The sequence below is a fragment of the Lontra canadensis genome, unplaced genomic scaffold, assembly GCF_010015895.1.
Source record: "Lontra canadensis isolate GAN:19392208 unplaced genomic scaffold, GSC_riverotter_1.0 scaffold91, whole genome shotgun sequence".
Classification (NCBI taxonomy): domain Eukaryota; kingdom Metazoa; phylum Chordata; class Mammalia; order Carnivora; family Mustelidae; genus Lontra; species Lontra canadensis.
The window spans coordinates 6,467,588-6,489,047 of record NW_022631085.1 but is presented as its reverse complement, the minus strand read 5'-3'; the positions used below and the strand labels follow the sequence as shown (position 1 = coordinate 6,489,047).

The 21,460-nt window shown below is 53.9% G+C and overlaps 1 protein-coding gene across 1 annotated transcript in view; it reads right to left on the bottom strand.

The window, feature by feature from the left end:
- LOC116854440 overlaps positions 1-20,958 on the bottom strand; it is a 122,040-nt gene extending 101,082 nt beyond the window's left edge. Inside the window, 9 exon segments of the mRNA XM_032836300.1 lie at positions 2,956-3,121; positions 5,347-5,450; positions 10,216-10,361; positions 12,353-12,533; positions 13,159-13,293; positions 13,372-13,537; positions 15,139-15,209; positions 19,590-19,750; positions 20,918-20,958. Of these exon segments, the coding sequence (XP_032692191.1) occupies positions 2,956-3,121; positions 5,347-5,450; positions 10,216-10,361; positions 12,353-12,533; positions 13,159-13,293; positions 13,372-13,537; positions 15,139-15,209; positions 19,590-19,750; positions 20,918-20,933 (1,146 nt within the window). The 5' untranslated portion in view covers positions 20,934-20,958.
- Between the last annotated feature and the right edge of the window lie 502 nt (positions 20,959-21,460).

Here is a 21,460-nt window from a genome sequence, read left to right as displayed (position 1 = left end):
GTGTCCCAGTGCATGTGTGTGCACATGGGCCAACATCAGTGTGTGCCTTGTGTATATACATGCGTGTCTTGATGTGTATATGTACCCGTCCCAGTGTATCCTGGGAGGCACGTGTGTAGCCAGGTGCGGGTGGCTGTCCCCACTTGTCCCTATGATTCCAGGCGTGGAATCATATATGGACATATATGATGGAATGCACATATATGATGCATCTGGGTGTGGACATCTACATGTTCAGGTATGTGTGCGTGCATCTTGGTGGGTATGTCTCCATATGTTTCAGTGTGTGGGGGTGTGGCCCCCTGTGGCCTCAGGGGAGTGTCCTTGGGGTATGGGAGTCTCCATGTGCATGTTTTCTTTGTGAAAGGAAGGGGATGTGCGGCCTGGAAAAGTGCGTCCACCGTGAGTGTAGATCGGGCAAGTGAAGACAAACCCTCCCGATTCTGTATACCGCGGAGAGAGCGCAGGGGTTATGAAAAGTGGAGAGAAGCCACTCGAGCACGTGGGAGGAGGGTTCCCGCTGGCCAGAGGTTCTGCTCCAGCAAGGCTGCGGAGGGGAGGTGGGGTGGACTCGGGCCCTCCCGGCACCCAGACCCAGATGGAACTGGAGAGACGGTAGGGAGAAATGGTAGAACGCCATGGGGAAGGCCGGGTGGCTGCAGCCACTCCACTCGTCGCAGGACTCGGACAGCCAGGCCAGCTCAGGCCAAGGCTCCCGGAGAAGCCCAGACAGGAATGATCCCGCGTGGATGGCCGTCCTGGGGGTCTGCCCCAAACTGCCAGGCTTCCTTCACAACCGATTTCCCTTTTCCAATGCGACTTGAATACTCACTCCTTTTGTCCCAAAACAACACTCTCCAAGACGCCAAACCACAAAACTAGTAGGAAACAAAGAAGAAGGAGGAGAAGGAGGAGGAGGAGGAGAAGGAGGAGGAGGAGGAGAAGAAGGAGGAGGAGGAGAAGAAGGAGGAGGAGGAGGAGAAGGAGGAGGAGAAGAAAGAAGAAAGAAGAAAGAAGAAAGAAGAAGTAGTAGTAGTAGTAGTAGTAGTAGTAATAGTAGTAGTGACAGCACCCTGGGGAGCTCAGAAGGACCGCCAGGCTGGATTTCCCAAACCAGGAACTTCTAACTCCCATTCTTCAAGGGACACCATTTGGAGAAGAAACGGCAAAGAGCCTGAATGCGGGTCAGCAATGGAACAGAGTCTGCACATGCGCGCGCACATGCACGCGCATGCATCTGCATGGGGATGCACGTGCACGCACACACATGCACATGCGCGCAGAGCACGGACGACTCTGACAGAGGATGCGGGAGAAAGAAGCCACACTTCAGGTGCACATGAGCTCACGGTATGACGGTCAAGAGCAGGCAAAACTGAGTGATGGCCAGAAAGGTCAGCATCCCTGCGACCTGTGCGTCACGGATGGGGAGGGGCATGAGAAGTGGGTGGGGAGAAGCAGGAAATGTCCTCCCATCTTCTAGGAGAGGGTACGCCGGTGTAAAACCATCAAGCAGGACGCCTGGGCGCCGTCTCCTGATTGTGTGGTTTAATGCGTAATTTAAAACACACCCCCTCCCTGCAGTGGGGAGCCCTGGTTGGGACCGTGCCACAGACGGAGTCTGTGGGGCAAGCAGTGGGATCTGAACTGCTGGAGTTTGGTTAATAACAACATACAAATGTCAATTTCTCGGATGAGACAATGACACCCTGGTGACGGCGGACCTTAACACTGGGGGACCCTGAGCCACAGATACACAGAAACTCCGTACTAGCTTTGCAACTCTTCAGAACACAAAAAGTTATTCCACAATAAAAAGTATATTAAAATACTCTCCTGCCTGCCTCCCATCTCCCTCCTCCACCCTTCTCTAACCCCCTCCCTCTTTTCCCTGGCCCCTCTCCCCATCCTCTCCCCACCCCTTCCAGGCTGCAACAAGCGAGCCTGCACCCCCAGCACAGGCCTGGCACGCATGCGTCCTTGTGGACCGGACAAGAGAACAAACAAACCCATCCAGAGAGATGCCAGCTCTGGCCTGGAGGACAGGTGAGGCAGGGGGTGAAGATATTGGGCTCTGTGAGCAGATGGACCCTGCCGGCTCTGCTCACTGTGTCTCCTTGACAAGGGGTCACAGTAGTGACCCCTGCCGCGTGCAAGACACTTGGGACACATCACAACTCCTTAATCGACAGAGTCTCCCCACCCGTTGCCCCCACCACACGATGGAGAAACTGAGGCACAGAAAAGTTCAGTGCCTGGTTGGAGGTCATCGCGGTAAGGGACAAAGCTGGGGTCCAAATCTGGATCACCCCTGCTCCCTGCTGGTGTCCTCTGAATCCTCACCCACGACCTGCCTGGCACAGCAGGGTGAGGGGCGACAAGAGATGGTGCCCCTAGGGCAAGCGAGGACACACCCCATGGAGAAGAGGGGAGCAGCGGGGGGGCCTCAGTTTCCTGCCATAGGGGCACCATCCAAGCACCTACCTCCCAGAGGCATCATCAGGGTTCACTAAGACCTCCAGGTTGTTAACACACCCTCGGCCTTGACTTCACACACATTTCTTGGTTTCAAGACTCAGTAGACTTATGTGTTTACAATAACAAGAGTGGCTCTCATTTTAAAGTGCTCAGATGCGGTGCCGGACTCTGGGAGAACGAATTTACATGCATCATCCTGTCTCTGAACCCCAGCCCAGGAGTAAAGTACTTGTTCCATCCCCCTCTTCCAGATCAGAAAAACGGGCTCAGAGAGGTTAGGTCACCTGCTCAGAATCACCTAGCGGGCAGAACACTGTTGAGACTCAAACCCAAGATCTCTCTGTTCTGTCCCCACCAGTACCACGAGGGTCTGACACGAAGGCCTGACAGAAGCGGGTCACCCCCAGCATCCTTTCAGCAGCCAAGTGGGGGAAGGAGAACAGGGGGCTGGGTCGGGGGGTGGGGTGGGGTGCTCACCAGCAGCGTGTGGACCATGGCATCTGTGGGCTGCGGGACAAAGGCCAGCGACCAGAGCCACGCCTCCATCTCGTCCGCCTCCACCTCCCCCGACACGATGAGGTCCTTCATGAGGCCCACACAGGGCTCGGTGCCGCAGGAGGGCAGGGCGTCCACCAGTGGCTGCCTACAAGAGATGCCTAGGGAGGTCACGGAGGTGGCCTCCACCTGCAGAGCACCTTCCAGGCCTCCTCTGGGCATCCCGGGAATGCTTTGAGGCTCCAGGAAGGGCGACGGACATGTGTCCAGGATCACACACGCACATGTGTCCAGGATCACAAACCCTGACATGTGTCCAGGATCACACACCCACACAGCCCTGAGCTAGGGCGGGGACCCTAGCTTTTAGGGTCTACAGGGACAAGTGCAGCTCATTCCAAACCCTGGCAGGTCTGCCCCCACCCTCGCCCCCAGGAGAGAGTGGCTTCCGGCAAGACGAGCCCTGCCCACTCTTCTGCTAAAAGGCTTGCCACGGTCACCAGGGAGGGGCCGGCACCCCTGCCGTCAAACAGGAATCAAAAGCCAGGAGGTGCTTTCTCCCCAAGGTCAACATCAAGACTCTTCTTTTCTTTTTGTAGATTGCAGAAAGGTTCAGAAGCTCAGAAAAGGTTTTTAACTTTTATGCAATGGTGGCTCTGAGTAGGGATGCGACTGAAGGAGAGGACGGTCCCCGGGGGCACAGCAGAAACAGGACGCAGTAGGAGCCAGCAGGGCACACACAGGCAGACCGGGCCACCCACCCCCTGATGAGTGACGCCAGTGACTGGAGAGGACCAGACGCCCCACCCCAACATGCCGAGCCACCCTCTGCCTATAAATGGTCCCTGGCCTCAGTTTGCTCATCTGGAAAATGGGGATGCTGATGAATGAACCTGCCCCGCCGTGCCCAGGAGCCCTTGGAAACACAGAGGTCACTTTGTCCGAGTAACGTCCTACCTGTTCTTCCCACCTCCCACCTTCACACTCCTCTTTTCCCTACAGATTTGGGCCCTGGAGAACCATGCTCTGGTCCCATGTGGAGGAGACCTCCAAAAGGATCTGTCCTCTCAGAAACTCCTAGATTTGGGATGGGTCTCCCACCTCCCTGACTCCCAGCATCTACGTGGACCAGGGAGACACGGGCTTGTAGGAAAATCCAGAGTAGCAGGCCCGTTATATGTTACCGGGGAAAGAGGCAGTTCCTCCCAAAGTCTCCAGGCCCTTGCCTACATCAGACAACATTAAAACGTGCCTAAGTCAGACATCACTTCTATTTAAGCCCATGGATACCAGATGGAGAAGCCCAGACCGCTTAGGTTCAAATCTCATCTTGGCTGTGTGACTCTGGGCCAGAAGGAAGCCTTGGCTTCCTTCTGCACATGTAAAGCAGGAAACAGAATAAAGCCACCTAGCCCATGGGGTCCTTGCGGGGGTTAAATCAGAGAATACGGGGGCGCCTGGGAGGCTCTGTCAGCTAAATGTTCAAGTTTTGATTTCAGCTCAGATCATGATCTTGGGGTCATGAGATCAAGCCCCTGCATTGGGCTCTGTGCTCAGCGTGGAGCCTGCTTGAGATTCTCTCTCTCCCTCTCCTTCTGCACCTCCCCCTACCCCACACACCCCCTCTCTTTCAAATAAATAATGTTTGAAAAAGTAAAATGCGAGAATACAGAGAGAGGGTTTCAGAAGGTGACTTTGCCATTCCGTTTTGCAGTCATTCGGTTAGACACTTGGCAATGCTGACTTTACAGGGTTCCCCCCTTTCATATTTTGTAGCTGATAAGACTTTTGAGATCTTCTCGATAGCCTTTGAGAAAGTCCCAGACGTCTGGATCTAGGGGCCTGGAGAGCGGCTGGACTTCGGGAAGGAGCCCCAAGCTTCCTCCTACCCTGCACAGCCCTGAGCTCAGGGAGCTCCTCAGAGATCCCACTTGGCCCCAGGGTCTCTACACACCCCCTTGCAGGCCCCACATCAGGAGGGTCGAGGTGGTGGGATCCTAGCCTGGCCGGCTCCCCCAACCCACAGGCAGAGGGGGACCCAAGGCACATTGGAATGCTAATTCCAGCTCGAGCCAAGAGGGTCCCAGTCTGGGGAGAGAACAAAGCCTGTATTTATCCTGCCAGGCCTTTCAGCTTCAGTCCCAAGAGGGCCCGGCCCGTGGGAACCTCCAAGCTCCCTGCTTAATCACCTTCTTGGCAGCCATCCCCAGACTGAAGGACAAGTCAATATCCCAGGGATGAGAGGGGAGGAGATATCACCGTCCATGCCTCCATGGGGACCTGGGACAGTATCAAGACCAGCCAGCCCCACCCCCATCCCCCGGAATGCCAGCCAGCTCCTGGTCCCCCTCGTCCCCGCAGAAAGGTCCTTACCAGTTGTCCCGGCATTTAAAGGAAGACTGTCTCCAGAGTATCCTCAGCTCGTCTGGGGAGAGGCCCTGGAGCTCGGACACCAGCGTCGAGAACAGTTCTGCAGCCTGGGAATCAGAGGGAGGGGCAGAGTAAGAAACCAGGCAACCTGGGGGGCAGGAGGGGACACCAGGGTCATCTCAGCCATTCCCCTGCCTTCGTGCAGGACTGCAGAGAAAGTGGGAAAGGCATTAGCATCATCTTCCGCCCGAGGTGTCCTGAGACCCAATGAAATGAGGCTACGTGTCTGGGCTTTTCTCCATGGAATCCTTGGCACACAGGCTGGCCCATTTTTACTCTTTAACAAGCATTTATTGGGCGCCTACTGTGTGCCAGGCCCTGCACTAGGAGCTAGGGACACGGTGGGGAGAAAAACAGACATGATATCCACATTTGTGGGCTTTATGCTCTAATAAAATCGTTAAGTGTTCACTGTGACCATATCTAGTTATTACAAGGAGTCTTAGCAGATTTTGTATAGTGAGATAGCAATATTTCTAGTATTTGTAATGAAAGAAACACATAATTGAGAAAAAGAAATACAAGAACGTTTTTCAGAATTCCGAGCAGAGATGGCTAAGGACGATGTTGCCGGTTCTCTCTCTTGTGGGCAGGCCTGACGAGCACAGTCCCTTAAGGTCCAAACACACCCAAGGAAATAAAGGACTATATTCAGAGCCCGCACCGCTTAGATCTTAGGAGATACATGGTTTGGTTCTGGCTGGCTGCTGGCAGCGCCCACGCTTTCCCCAGGCTTGGCCAAGGCCAGGACTGAGCCCTTCCCCCACCCCCACCCCACCTCCTGGACACCCAGGGGTCCAATGGGGCTGGGAGCAGCGTGTCTGGCCTCAAGCCTCCTGTGCTGAGTGGTGGGGACCCAGTTTCCGTGCACACAGCTTGGCTCAGCAAGACACAGGCTGTAAACCAGACCCCTCACTGGCCAGCTCAGCCCACCCCCGGACTCCTGCCAGCACGTCTGCCCCCCAGGGTCCAGGCAGCATTCCCATAACGTGCCTTCTGTTAGCAGAGCTGGTGGCTACTCTTAGTGCTGTCTTTCCTTCCCTGTGCAGAACACCCAAGCCAGCTCCTTGTTGGGGCGGGAGGTGGGGAGGTGACGGCTGGCCCTGGCTGCTATCAGCCTTGAAGACTGTGTCTCCCCAGCTCGGGGCAGCTACCCTGGGGCCTCTCAATTCCAGGCCTGCTGCGTGCCTTCTGGAAGGGCTCAGACCCTTTTCCTTCCAGCTGGTGGCTGCCTTTCCCCAGCAACACCCGAGATCCTCTGGGCTCAGCCACCCATGCTTCTAAGTCCTCCAGCTAGCATGGACACTGTTGTCCCTAGCCAAGCACGCCGCCTCCTCCAGGGAGGCCTCCAGCTCCAAGTGTTGGCATCAAGACGAGCTTTCCAGAGCCAGGCATGGCCAGAAGGATCTCAACAGCTCGTCCTGGTTTCCCCCCTCAGCAGGGAGAGAAGACAGTAGTCTATCCACTAATAACAAGAACACACATCACTAATACCATCAGCACCGGTCACCTTGAACGGAGCCTCTGCTGTGTGCCAGGCACCATTCTAGGCCATGTGCACGCATCATCCCGTTTGACCTTCACAACACCCTATGCAGAGCAGCTGTCACCGTCCCCACTTAACAGAGAAGATCTGCGACTCTCTGAGCACTTAAGTCAGGGGCCAGGGGGCTCAGCACTGAGTTAAGAAGTGAACCCAGACCACTTAGCTCCTAAACCCACAGCCTTAACCAGTGTCCTCCGGGTTGGTGGGCGGGCGGGGGGGGTGGGAGGAGTAAAAACAAACAAAAACCAAAAATCACAAGAGAAAGGAAAGCTCTGATTTGTAGCAGTTGCTGACTTCCACGGTGCCAGTAGCCCCGCTGCGGCCCCTCCCCAGCGGTCCACGGGCGGCACGGGATGCAGACTCGGGAAGAGCAGCGCGGAGGCGCCATGGGGCGTCCTATTCCCACAGGCGCCAACAGCAGGCGCGAATGACCTCGAGGGTGGAGGTCACAGGCAAGCGACGGTTCTGAGTACTCACTACTTTTGTTTCTAACGGGACTTATTTCTAACTCAATCGCTCATAATGTCTGCATGGGACAACCAGCCTGCAGAATTCCTACCATCAGCTCTGATACACCATGGTCTACCCTTGGCTGTACACAGTTGGTGTTTAATAAAGACCCATGATTTGGGCTCCCTATTCTTAGAATACTGGATGCTAACCCTGAGCCGTGCTGTCTCCCTGAGTCCCACCGCCCTTCGGCGGTAGGTAGGGGGAGCTCCGGCGGTGGTAGGGGGGAGCTGACCCACCCTGCCTCTGTTCAGGCCTCCTCCCACATCCCTGACTGATGCTCACGGCTCAGCAGCCCGCTGCCCCCCACGTCGAAGCTCCTGGGCCTCTCCTCAGAGGGTCAGTCTGGGGAATTTGCTCTCTATTGAACAGAGTCCCGGTTTTGTTTCCAAACCGAAAGCCAATCTTGTCTCCTGCCCACCGACAATGGAGAGGGGCAGGGGCATTCCAGGCTGAAGCTGTGGATGTCGGTCCCCCCGGCAACCAGGCGGGGCCCCCTCACCCCTCCAGGGGGTGGGGTAGGTGGGTGGCAAGGAGCTGCTTGCTGCACACTGAGGCATCCCTGGAAAGCCATTTTCAGGAACAAGGTCTCAGCCACTCACCCCCACCCCGGGGGACCTCCCCAGTGGGAACAATGTACTTCCTTCCTCAAGCTATAAATACACAGCAGCCGACCTGTGCCCTCTGGGGCTGGTGCTGCCAGTCTCCCGGAGGGGGAGCGGCAGGCTCGCAGCATGCCTTGCCGTGAGTCACCTCTGCCAGGGGGAAATGCCCAGTCTGGGAGTCAGAGCGTGCTCTGGGGACCAGACGAGAGGAAGCAGGCCTGTCCTGCGGCTTCCCAGCGGGTCACAAGGACCAGCAGCACGACGGTTAGCCCAGAGGCTGTAAAGCGGCCATTCTCAAAGAGGGGTACTGGGCAGCACCTGGAGACATTTTGGTGCTCACAACTGGGGAAGGGGGTGCTGCTCACACCCTACCATGCACAGGACGGCCCCCACAGTAAAGAATGATCTGGCCCAAGGGGCCAGTCGCGTCAAGGTAAGAACCCCACTGTGGGGGCAGGCCGCCTGGCTTGACGGCTGGCACGGTCACTTACTGGCAGGTGGCCTAGAGGACCATCTCATGAGGCAGGTGGCCCCTTTCCCATGGGCTGCTCTCTGACTCCCACAGAAGCCCCCGGTGAGGCCCACCGGATGGACAAGCTGGGAACCTGGCCCCCAAAACAGCGAGGATAGATATCCACACAGACACAAAACGTATAGTGTGTGTGCGTGCGCGCGTGTGTGTGTGCACGCGCACTATGCATTCGATATGCTCATATGTAATACAGTCTGCTTATTCAATATTTTCTACCACATATTTAATATGTAGTCAATAAAGACAATATTGTCTCCCTACGTATTCAATATATTGTTAAATATTATATATTTTCTCAGGGTCTTTCTGAATCTGACCCTTCTCTCTCCACCTCCCACCCAGACCATTGTCCTTCATGTCACATCCCCCCGCGTTACAGCAAGAGCCTCCTAGGGGGGCTCCCGGCATCCTGCCTGGCCCTCGGTCCATTCTCCAGCCCCAGCCTGCGCGTGAGCGTTAAAATGCACATCAGATTGTGACCTCCCTCCTCTGCACAACACCTCCCAAGGCACCCAGACGCCTGATCTCAGCCCACACCTGCCCGGTCTGAGTATCGGGGCCCGGGGTCTGGGCATCGGTGTATCTGAGAAGCACCCACACCCCATGCTGCCAGGAAGGCTGAGCTTTGGAAAGCAACGGTGTGCCTGGAACACTCGGCACCATGCCTACAGCTGGGGACAGAGGCCCAGCTCTGCCCGTCCCAAGTGACCAATTTCGGTTCCCCAAATCCTGGGTCCTGTGTAAGCAGCCAGTGAAACGGGTATTATCCAGAATAAACAAGCAAGGATGGGGGAACCCTCCCAGGCTGTTACAGGACCAGAGGAAAAACACTCCTTTCTGTTCTCAGCACACAGGCGCTGGGGCCTGAATCAGAAAAATCCCCGTATCTCTCATGCCTTCCATGGGAGGCCAGGGCTCCCACGCTAAGTCAGCAGCAACTCTCGATTGGGGCAGAAATCGTGGCCATGGAGGAATTCTCCATAATGTCAGTGGTGGTGGCACCCAGTGCTGTGAAGGGCAGGATGGTGGGAGAAAGATCGCTATGTGGGCTGGAACATTCTAGAAATCATCCTGACCGTAAGACCCTGCAGGAGCCACCCCACTGGTCCTCACCATCCAGCTCCAGGGAGGCTGGGTGACCTGCTCTCCAGACCTGTCCTCAGGGCTCAGGCTCTGGATTCTGGTCTTTCCAAGCTCTTTTCAGAGCTCCTTCCCCCTAGATGTCAAAGAGACCACCCCAGGTCTCAACTCCAATGTCTTCTGCTTGAGACTCGTGGTCCAAAGTGGTCACTCAGCCACATCCCTCCCCCATTCAGAAAGCCAGCCTGAGAGCCCAACAGTACTACTTGTCCATATACAGAGAGAGGAAAGAAAGGCCTCCTCTTTGCTCACATCCTATCTGTACTGGGGCACAAGGTTGGGCACACACCAGCTAGATCTCTTCCCCTTCTTTTGCTTGTGTAACCAGGCACAGCTGTGCAGTGCACAACCTGTGCAACTGTATGTACATAGCAGCTCTGATCCTGAACATGTAGATCATAAAAGATTTGACAAAAAAAGAACAGGGTGTGCCAGGGACCCAGGCCAAATTCTGGTTTAGGGCTAGAGAAAGCACTTACCTCAAAGCTTGTGGTCTGAGCCAGACACAGTTTCCTCACTGATGTGGCCACCATGACCACCGTAGCCTGAGACGGTGTTTCCTCCCATTCGTACAACAGTCTGCTTGGAGTCACATCTCCATCATCTGGATCTGATATAGGAAGCACTAGATGGAGATGACCATATGGGGGAATGCCAGAATGAGAAGAATGTCTCCTGAGAGCCACCTCCAACCCTACTAACGCTTCCTTCTGCATTCTGACAAGGGGCACAAGGAGGTGGGGGTGGGGACATGCGCAAGGAAAATCATGGCAGCACTGTTGCTACCAGCAAAAGATGGGAAACCACCTTTATACCCATCTGTGAGCGATAGTCAAATAAGGTAACTCCAAAGCCCTCGTGGGATGGACAGAGAAAACGTGAGAAGTCCCTCCATGCAATCAAATGTTATTTCAGAAATAAAAAGGTCAGACATCTGCTACAATGTGAACAAACCTTGAAACATACTAAGTGAAAGAAGCTAGTGATAGAAGGTTACATACCGTATGATTCTATCCACATGGTATGTCCTGATGGGGCAAATCCAGACAGACAGACTGGTTGCCCGGGGGTGATGGCAGGGGGGGTGCGAAATTTGTTTGTGGAGTCACGGAAATGTTGCAAAGTTGGTAGCCATGGTAGGGGTAGGACTCTGACTATACTAGAAGCCATCGAATTATACACTTTAAATGGATTAATTGTACAGCAGGCCAATTAAAATTTTTTTAACTAAAAAATAAAAAATAAAAGTAAAACCACTTATGCGGCACCTGGGTGGCTCAGTCAGTTGAATGTCCAACTCTTGGTTTCAGTTCAGGTCATGATCTAAGGATGATGAGATCAAGCCCCGCATTGGGCTCTACGCTCGCATGGAATCTACATGAGGTTCTCCCTCCCTCCCTCCCTCTCCCTCCTGCTCTCCCTTTCTCTCTCTCAAAACAAGTAACTCTTTAGGGGCGCCTGGGTGGCTCAGTCGGTTAAGAGTTTGCCTTTGGCTCCAGTCATGATCCAGGGGTCCTGTGATCGAGCCCCGCATCGGGCTCCCTGTTCAGTGGGGAGCCTGCTTCTCCTTCTCCCTTTTCCCCTCTCCCACCCCACCCTGCTTGGGCTCTCTGGCTCTGTCAAATAAATATGTAAAATCTTTAAGGAACAATAAAAAATAAATATACCTTTAAAAACAAAATAAAACCACTCGTATCCTAGTGAAGACACGATTAGACACAACTAGCTGCTCCCTCACGGCTAGCACAGTGCCCGAGGGAGCGCTCAGGGGGCAGGTTCTTAGCCCGTGTTCCATGGGGGCAGAGAAGGCGCTGGGAAACCACAGGGCTCTGTCCCCACCTGCCAGGCTCTCCTGCAGTGGAGCAGTGAGCCTGGGCTCAGAAGCACAAGGGCTCCCGTCCAGGGCTACAGAACGGAGCTGGGGTTTTGAGTCTCGGCTCTGCCTCTCACTAGCCGGGTGACCTCAGACAAGTCCTCTTACCCTTGGAGGCACCGTTTCCTTATTCGAAAATGCAACTAATAACAGCACCTTCCTCATGGTACCCTCACAATAAAAAACAAATTAAATAATCCACATGAAACACTCAGCACAGCTCGTGGCCTGAGTAAATCCTTCCCAAGTGTCAGCAGTTAGAAGCATTTTCATTATTCAGAGAAACAGTTTTTCAATCATGCAAAATTATCTTTTCCCCTCAGATGCACACCTTGCTTCTTTCTTCCCATGCAGAACTGGAGGAGAGAGCCAGGCTCCAGGGAATGCTATATGTTGGCAGAGACTTCCCAGAAAAATCAGGAAAGGTGAGTCAGCTTGCCCCCTGCTCCCCAAAAATGGTCAGGTCATCAGATGGAAGGTTTTGTGGGGGAGGTTCCCCACAAAAGCAGGGAACCAGAAGATTCTAACTCCACTGAAGACAACCCAGGGGGAAGGTCAAGACCAAGCCTGAGCCCTCTGAGCCGGCAGAAATTTCTGGAGAAACTTCTAGAAAAAGAGCCTGACTCTTCTGATGATAGCCATTTTCAGAAACGGTTCAAGACAGAGCCTAGGCCTGCTTGAGCCCCTCCACCAAGGGAGGTCCCAAGACTCCTCTGAGGGCCCTCACGTCCACCCTTAGTCACCTGTGACATCTGGCTCCAGGGACATCTCACGCAGCAGGGTGATCGAGTTAAGGGTCCGCATCTGCACAGCACTTGCCTTCTCCGAGAGGGGCCCCACAGTGTCCAGCTCCGTGCAGGAGGCCTCCCTCAGCACACCAGCCTGGAAACTCTGGAGGCAGATGAGGCGGGAGGCCAGGCCAGCCTGCGGGACCACAGGGATGGGGAGAGGCAGGGGCTCAGGGGAGGCCCAGGCTGGGAAGGAAGCCGGTGGCTAATGGGGCCCCTGGAGGGCAGGAGGGAGTGAGGTGGGGCACACCAGGGCCTTCAACAGGGGACCTCAGCACCCACCCCCAACCAACCTGGGTCATAGTACCAGTAGCCCAAGCAAAGCCTGATTGGGGGGGGAGGGGGCTGGTGAGGGAGTGCAGGGGAAGGAAGATGGTCCCAGAAACAGGCACCTGTGTGGAGGCCAGATATCAAGACTTTGTCTAATAGTACTTAAGGGTATCAAGGATCATCTCTTTTTCTTCCCTAGAAACATACTATTTACAAGACATATTCTCTGCAGGCAGCTGTGGGCAGGAGGGGAGGAGAGGAAGTGGGGATCCAGGCCGCCAGCAGGAGCAGAGTGGAGAGGGAGAAGGGAGAGCGAGGGGGGGGGGGGGAAGCTGGAGATGGGGCCGGAAGGGAGAAGTTTGGAGGAAAGGAGAAAGAAGGAAAGGGAAAGGGAGGGACTGATGTGTAGATGGGGCAGGAGAGGGAGTTGAGGGAGGAGGAGAAGGCAGGCGGGACTGGGGGACTGGGTGGGAGGACCCCGAGGCACTTACCTCCTCCCGCGGCAGGGCCTGGGAGCGCAGGAAGGAGCGCACTCGGCGCAGGGAGCAGCGGGCCAAGTCCTTGGTCTTGCGCAGTCGGGCACCCTGTGGCTGGTACGTGGTGGGACACCTGCCCAGGACGTCCATCTGAGCGAGCGGGACCCCCGTCAGCTCCCCGTGAGCCCCCAACTCCGCCCCCGCCCCCCTCCAGGCTCCCGGCCTCACCTCTTCGAGGGTCTGGGGGCCGCCAGCGTCCGGGAGCCCCTGTAGGAGGCTCAGCACTGCGCGCTTCACGTTCAGCGCCCAGCGCGGCTCTGCGCGGCGGGGACACAGGCGGGCCACGCGCCCTGCCTGCAGGGCAAAGCGCAGCGGGTGGCGGCCGAGGGCGGCGCTGGGGACGGTGGGGGGGAGTCACGCAGAGGCCCTCCGAGGCGCCTGGCCGCCTGGGCCGTGGTACCCCTGCTCCCCCTGCTTTAGGTCAGTGGGTCTAGGAAGCCCCCTGGGGAACCCAGCATCTTCCCAAATAGCCTTGCTTCCCCCTTCAACTGTGTTCTCCGGCAACTGGTAACTTCGGAATCAAACACAAGGGGCAGCCGACTCTGCTCAGAGCTGCCCGCCCCCTTATTAACACTTGCCCCCAAATTACCTGTGCATGCCCTGCCTCAAAGAATACAAGTCCGCACTTGTAAGAGCTTTCTGAACAAAGATTCTCATGCGCCCAGCCCACCTGGGAGGCACCTAGCATCCCTCCCCACACACATGTTACAGAGGAAGGGAATGGAATGTGACTGGTTCCAGGCACCAGCTGGGATTTGAACCCAGGCAGGCAGGCTCCAGTGTCATGGATCTCAGAACTCTCATCACCCCCCATCTGCCACCCCACCCACCACAGGAAGTGACTTGAGACTCCATCACTGTGCAAATGAGGAAAAGAGACCCACCCATCACCTGGACCAATGGAGCCTGCATCCTGCATCAGGTGAGCGGATGGGAGGGGGGAGGTGATGGGCAGGGACATCCCCACCATTTTGGGGGGTGGGGTGGGCAGAATAGAGCCAAACTCCAGCAAAGTGTCCCTACTCGCACCTCCCGGGGAGGTCACTGCCCCTTCTCCAGCCCCAGCAGGAATCTGGGGGCCTTCTGGGAGTAGCCCCCCTGGGTCTCAGGCCTGGCCCTAGAGAAATGCTAATGGTGCCCGCCCCTTCCAGAATAGCAAATGTCAGTCTGGCCTCAAGGAGCTGACAGCCCCCAGCCCCGTGACTTAGCATTTCTGATGAGGGGCCCACGGACAATAGCCCGCACTGCCCCCGGAGAGGAGACCACCCTAGGCCTTTCAGCGGGGATCCATCTGCCCCCACAGCATCCCCCATCCCTGCACCCCCCCCACACACACAAAGCCTTTTTTTTTTTTTAACAAATGAATTTGCAATAAAAAAGGAAGAGGAATCTGCAGAGATGGGCTTGTCTTCAGTCTTGCGGCTGGACTGAGCTTTGAGGCCACAGAGGCCACTGTCAGCGAGTCCTGGGAAACAAGCCGGAGGGAGAATTCCAGGCTTGGTCCTTGGTTGGGTCACAAAAGGGAGGCTTAGCTTGGGACGGGAAAGGCCATGGGTCTCCAAGAAAACCCCCATCTCAGCAGAGATGGGGGGGGGGGATGCTGCTTTAATGGAAGATACCAGTGTCTTCCAGAATGCACTCAAAGAAAATGCCCAGAGGCTGCCTGACAAACACAGAATTTGGACAAGCTGGAGGTGACTGGCAGGGGAATAGGAGGTGAGTTCCATCTACCAGGTAAGGGAAGGCCACTGAGAGTGACTTAAGCCTCCTATATCGGTCTTCATCGATGATCTGCTCTGGGAGCCTACAAGGTTAAAATCAAAGGGGGTGTCATTCTTCCAATCTAACATGGTGCAGCCAGCACCTGGCAGCTCTCGGAAGAAGATACGGGGCTCGCACGTCCTGTCCCATGAGGAGCAAGGCCTAGTGTCTTACCTCAAATTCTCTGAGTCCTTCAGAACTGCCACCTCGGACCCCAGGATAGATGTCACCTGGAATTCTTGGAGCTGAAGCGGAAAGGCCCATGAGTCAGGGACCTCTCCCAGGATACCCAGGACCTCACTAGCTCCCCTATGCGCAAAGCAGTTCTGGGGTCCAGCAGGAGACACAGCCCCAGGTAGGGGGGTAGGCAGAGAGATCCCTCCCTTGGGCAGAAGGTTCTAGTTCCCAGGTAGGGGAGGCCAAGTATCTCCAAAGGGTAAATAGGAAAAACAGCCAGGGCCTACCGCTCTCCAGTAAATGTTCAAAAGGTTCACCCTACTTTTTCCTTTTGCCCAAAAGGCCCTGGAAATTGGAGTAAGAGATTCCTATGGCTATCCAGTAAAAACAAAACAGGTTCGGACTGCTAAGCAAACAAACAAACAGGAAAAAAAAAAAAAAAGACTTTGCCCACCATGAATAAAACACTTGGATATCCCCATAGCACCACGGGCATACGCAAGTGCACGCGCGTGTGTGGGTGTGCGTGTGTCCTTCCTGCCAAAGAAGGTGGACTTCCTAAAGAAGAAAAATAAAACCGCCCCTAAAAACTGCCTCCCTAACCTGACGGATCCCACTTTGTAAAAAACGGACTCTTCCGAGAGCAGTCTTAGGTTGATAGCAATATTGAGAAGGATGTACAGATTTCTCATATACCCTATGGATACCCATACCCACGCCCCGCCCCCAAACTGAAACCCCCACCAGCATAGCACACATGTCACAAACACATCCTCACCACCCGAAGCCCATGGTTTTCACCGGGGCTCATTCTGGGCGGGGGGGGGGGGGGTGCATTTTGTGGGTTTGGACACACGTACCACGACACGGATCTACCATTAGAGCATCGTATAGACGTTGCCCCGCCCCAGGATTTCGCTTTTTCCAAAGTGACTTATCTTCACTCATCTTGTCTAAAACCCATTTCCTCTCTCTCCTGCAAACCAGCTCCCCTCCGCCAGCAGAGGGTCTGTCATCTCCCCAGTCACCCAGGCTTGAAATGTTGGGGTGAAATACAGTCCCCCTTGGCCCCGAGAGGCTGTCCGGGACAATGGATCCCTCAGGCATGGAACGGACACCACTTACGGGCCGAACACTTGGTTGAAAGCTGCCCACTACGACTGTATTCCATATGCCCCAGGTTTTCCATAGAAACATAGAGACATGGAAGATCGTTCTTGAAAACCCACTGCACTGTATACTTCAAAATGGTTAAAAAGAGGGCGCCCGGGTGACTCGGTCTGTGGAATGATCCAACTTGATTTTGGCTCAGGTCATGATCTCAGGGTTGTGAGATCGAGCCCCACAGTGGACTCCCCTATCAGCAAGGAATCTGGTTCTCTCTCTCACTCACTCTCCCTCCCCACTCCTTCCCCCTCTAAGATAAATAAATCTCTAAAAATACATATTAAAAAAATGAAGATCTTATTAAAAAATAATAATAAAAAAATTTAAAAAATGAAGATCTGAATAGAGCTACCCATGACCCAGCAATCGCACTGCTGGGTATTTACCCTAAAGATACAAATGTAGTGACCTAAGGGGCACGTGCACCCGAATGTTTATAGCAGCGATGTCCACAGCAGCCAAACTATGGAAAGAACCTAGATGTCCATCAACAGACGAATGGATAAAGAAGATGTGGTATATATACACAATAGAATACTATGCAGCCATCGAAAGAAATGAAATCTTGCCATTTGCGATGACATGGATGGAACTAGAGGCTATCATGCTTAGCGAAATAAGTCAATCAGAGAAAGATAATTATCATATGATCTCCCTGATATGAGGAATTTGAGAAACAAGACAGAGGATCCTAGGGGAAGGGAGGGAAAAATGAAGCAAGATGAAACCAGAGGAGACAAACCATAAGAGACTCTTAATCTCAGGAAACAAACTGAGAGTTGCTGGGGGGTACTGGGTAGAGGGAAGGGAGAGGGCGGTTGGGTTATGGACATTGGGGAGGGTATGTGCTATGGTGAACGCTGTGAATTGTGTAAGACTGATGACTCACAGACCTGTACCCCTGAAACAAGTAATACATTATATGTTGATTTAAAATATAACAATAAAAAAATGAAGATCTGATACAGACTGTGATGTGGGTGAACCTTGAAAACATTTCACTAAGTGAAAGAACCCAGACACAGAAGTTGACATGTTGATGGCGGTATCGATGGCGATAAGGGATTCCACTTCTGGGCAGCACCTCCCCAGCAAATTCCCAGAGGCAGGAAGTGAACTAGAGATCCAGGGGGCCAGCAGGGAGGAGGAAGAGGGTGTTACTGTGTGGTGGGTATAGTGCTTCTGTTTGGGATGATAAACAAGCAGCTGGAGATGGTAGCTATAATCACATATGTAATTTGTACGTATGTACACATTTACAGAACTTCGTAAATGCATTTGTTGCCACGGAATTATACACTGAAAATGGTTAATGAAATAGGAGGGGCGCCTGGGTGGCTCAGTGGGTTGTGTCTGACTCTTGATCTCAGCTCAGGTCTTGATCTCCGGGTCCTAAGTTCAAACCCCACATTGGGCTTCACGCTGGGCACAAAGTCTGCTTAAATAATTAAGCAAATAACTAATTAATTAATTAGTAAACTTTGTGATATATATTTTACCATAATTTTTAAAAAGGACTAAGGGTATCTGGGTGGCTCAGTTTAAGCATCTACCTTTGGCTCAGGTCATGCTCTTGGGGTCCTGGGATCGAGCCCCATCCTACTGCCCTAATCCATGGTGTTAGAACTCAGCAAGATCTTTGGAAAAGTGACCGGAAGGGAGAATGGGGCAAGGTTAGAGGGTTTGTGTTTCATTTCTTGATCTGGTGCTGAGTACACACACGTTTTGTTTGTGAAAATTCATTGTTCTGGAAACTTCTTTTCACACTTTAATTGATGGCTTCCTGAGTGCACGTAAAATTTCCGTTTTTACCAAAAATCTTTGATAAAAGCCAGTTTTTTTTTCTATTCTTGAAAACAATGGACATTACCTATTTTTTTTTTAAATTATTTTTTAGAGAGTGCAGCAGGGGGAGGCGCAGAAGGAGAAAGAGAATCTTAACCAGCCTCCATGTCCAGTGTGGAGTCTGACAAAGGCTTCATCTCACGACCCTGAGATCGTGACCTGACCTGAAATCAAGAGTCGGACGCTCTACTGACTGAGCCACCCAGGGTCCCATCAATTTTTTTTTAATGCTAAGAACAAAGCAACCAAATCAATCAGCAGCAGCAGAACACCATTTGCTTTGTGAAAACTGGCCCTGTGGGGGAAAAAAACGAGTGGCTGCTGGTATTTTGAGGGACACGAGCAGGCAAAGACACCACCAAAATGGCAGGTCTGAGCCAAAGAGACATTCTGGATGATTTAAGAATCCATAGGCAAGGCTGCCTCCGTGACTCAGTCAGTTAAGCATCTGCCTTTGGCTCAGGTCATGATCTCAGGGTCCTGGGATGGAGCCCCACATGGGGCTCCCTGCTCTGTGGGGAGTCCGTCCCTCCCCTACCCCCACTTGTGTGCTCTCTCACTCACTCTCACTCTCTCTCATAAATAAAATCTTTAAAAAGGGAAAAAAAATTCAGAGGCAGCTCAGAGTCACCCCATGGAATACCCCATCCTGTGATCTACGTGAAACATAAAAAAATAAAAAGTTTTGAGAAACTCTTGTCAGCAAGCACTCCAGCCAGTTCGAAACTGCTTCTCAAGCCTGAGAGAAGACTCCAGTGAAACAAAGTGGCCATTTACGCAGGGTGGGAGGGTCTGTGCAGGAGAATCAGCAGGAAGGAGACAGGAAAGAAAGGGCAGGCACTTCCACTACTGAGAACACAAGGGAGCTCTGGGGAAATCCTGATGAAAGGCAATCTGTGACCACCAAGTCTAGCTCATAGCTCTGCCTTGACTGAACCCAGAGCAAACACCACCACCACACCACCTACCGTTCACCTTTAACCTGAGCCATGGACCCAGGCACTGCAAGGCCCAGTGCCCAGTATAAAGCTGCCCGGGGCAGGCCTGGGGGCCCCATCCAGGCCTCAGGTATCCACTCCAGTGTTCATTTGTCTACAAGGCTCTTGACTCGGTTTGGCTTTGCTCACTCCTGGGGCTGGCGGGTTCCCCAGCTTTGACCCTCATTCCTACCAAAGACACATCCCCCTGTCCCCATCCCATGGGTCTACTTGCTCCATGGAATACTGACACTCTTTTTTTAACCACTGCTATTCCCCCCATGGGGCACTTCCTTCAACCACAATGGCGCCATGCTCCTACGTCACCCTCCAGAGTCCTGACTTGTTGATTCTGAGAATCCTCAGAAATCTCCTCTCTGTTGGAAAGCTGGGGTCTGTGGCTTCCCCTTGGCCCTCCCCAGTATCACTGTGACTTCTCTGTTGCCCAAAGACACTCACCCATAAGGCCATCTGGCACGGGCCCAGCACATCGATGATGACCAAGCCTTGGAGGCCAAGGCCGCTCCCCTCCACTGGGTCCCCCTGCAGGCCAGTACTGGTGTTGGTGGAAAACTGATAGATGTATCTGGTGCCCACAGGGAGGTGGGGATCACCTGACCCTGGAGAGCAGACAGAGGGCACTGGGTCACCTTGACAACCCATCACCGTTGGGTACCCAACTGCATGGAGACTATCTGGACATGCTTGTTCCCACCTCCCTCCCTCCATCTGGGCCCTGAACTGCCTTCCCCGAGTACAGGAGAAGGCTGGGGGGTTGTACCCTCCTATGAAGGCAAAAAGAAAATTAAAATATTAACAGTTAGTGCTTAATAAATGGTAACCCGTGTTCTCAAGTACTAAGAGCTCCTTCGAAGAGCTTTAAATGTCAACTTTGGCCTCTTCCCACTTGATGGGGGACCCAGTTGCCATACCCAAAACCACCTCTAGGCTTTGCAAAACATCCCTGAAGGGAACAATCGTGCTGGTTCAGAACCACTGATCTACACCCACGTGAACTCATTCAGGCCTCTTAACCAACTCTGGGATGGGTGCTCTCATTTCCCCCATTTTACACAGGTAGAAACCAGAGAGGTTAACTAACTCATGCAAGGTCACACAGCTGGGACGCCAACCTTGGGAGTCCGACTCCTCGCCTACTGCCTTGAGGACTGGAGTGTGTGCAAGGAGAGCATTGCCCTAACCCCTTACCAGGAGCAGAACCATCAAGCTGACCAGCCTCAGGGGCACTGAGGTTGCGGAAATGGCTGATTTAGGGAGCAGACAGCTCTGTACTTCTCTAACCCTCTATTTAGGCCAGGGGACCAATTGCAAAACCTGAGTGTGATACCCCACCCTTCTCTGGGGCTTGCAGGTGAATTACCGTGTTCCTGAGCTCAGACAGAGACACACCTTCCACTCCCAGGATGCTCTTCTCCCTCCAAAGAATTTGCCTGAGGTTCTCTCATGTGTTCCACCCCAAAATGCAAATAGAATCACCCAGTACAGATGTTTATTGCACTGGAGGACCACAGGGGCATGAGGCCAAAGCCCGAGGCGTGTTACCTTGGGTGTGTTGTTTGCTTCCCTAACTGCTGATGACCAGATGGCCTTTCCAGAACCGGCCTCGCTCCGCCCACCCCGCCTCTCCTGGGAATGGGGACATGCCCTCTGAGGCTGTCCCTAATCACACCTGGCAGGCGGTCAGCTTTGTTCCTACCACCACCCCCGCCCCATCCCGTCTCCTGGTCACCAGAGGTGTGATAAGGTCTCCCCGGAGAGCTGCTTACCTGGGCACGACATCATGCAGGAGGCCGCCGGTCTCACCAGCGAGTCTGAAATCACAGATCAGGTGGAAGGAGGGCAAGGCCAGAAGGAGGACAACCCACTGACCTACTTGTGAATGGGACACTGAAGGGTTCAAGGGGATAAGAGGCAACGCCGGCTTCCCGTAGGGCTGGGAGTGACCTCCCCACTCCTTACCCAACCTGCTCTTCCCCATCTTGCTCACCGGCACCACCGTCCCGACGGCTTAAGCTGGTGAGGCAGGAGTCATCTGGGCTTCTACTCCCTTCCCTTACTGCCAGCCCTGTGCCAGCGCATCAGCACGATCTGCCAATTCCGTCACCAAATCCAAGTCTCCCTCCCTCCCACCCTCCATCCCTCCATATCCATCCCTCCCTCCCTCCCTCTCTCCATCACTCCTCTGTGAGTCTCCATCTCTCCGGCCATCACTCCAGGCAACGCCATGCCTTCTCTTGCCCAGATGATAGCAGCAGCCTCCTAACAAGTCCCCATGTCCCCAGTTCATCGTCCACAGCTAGAGTCATCTT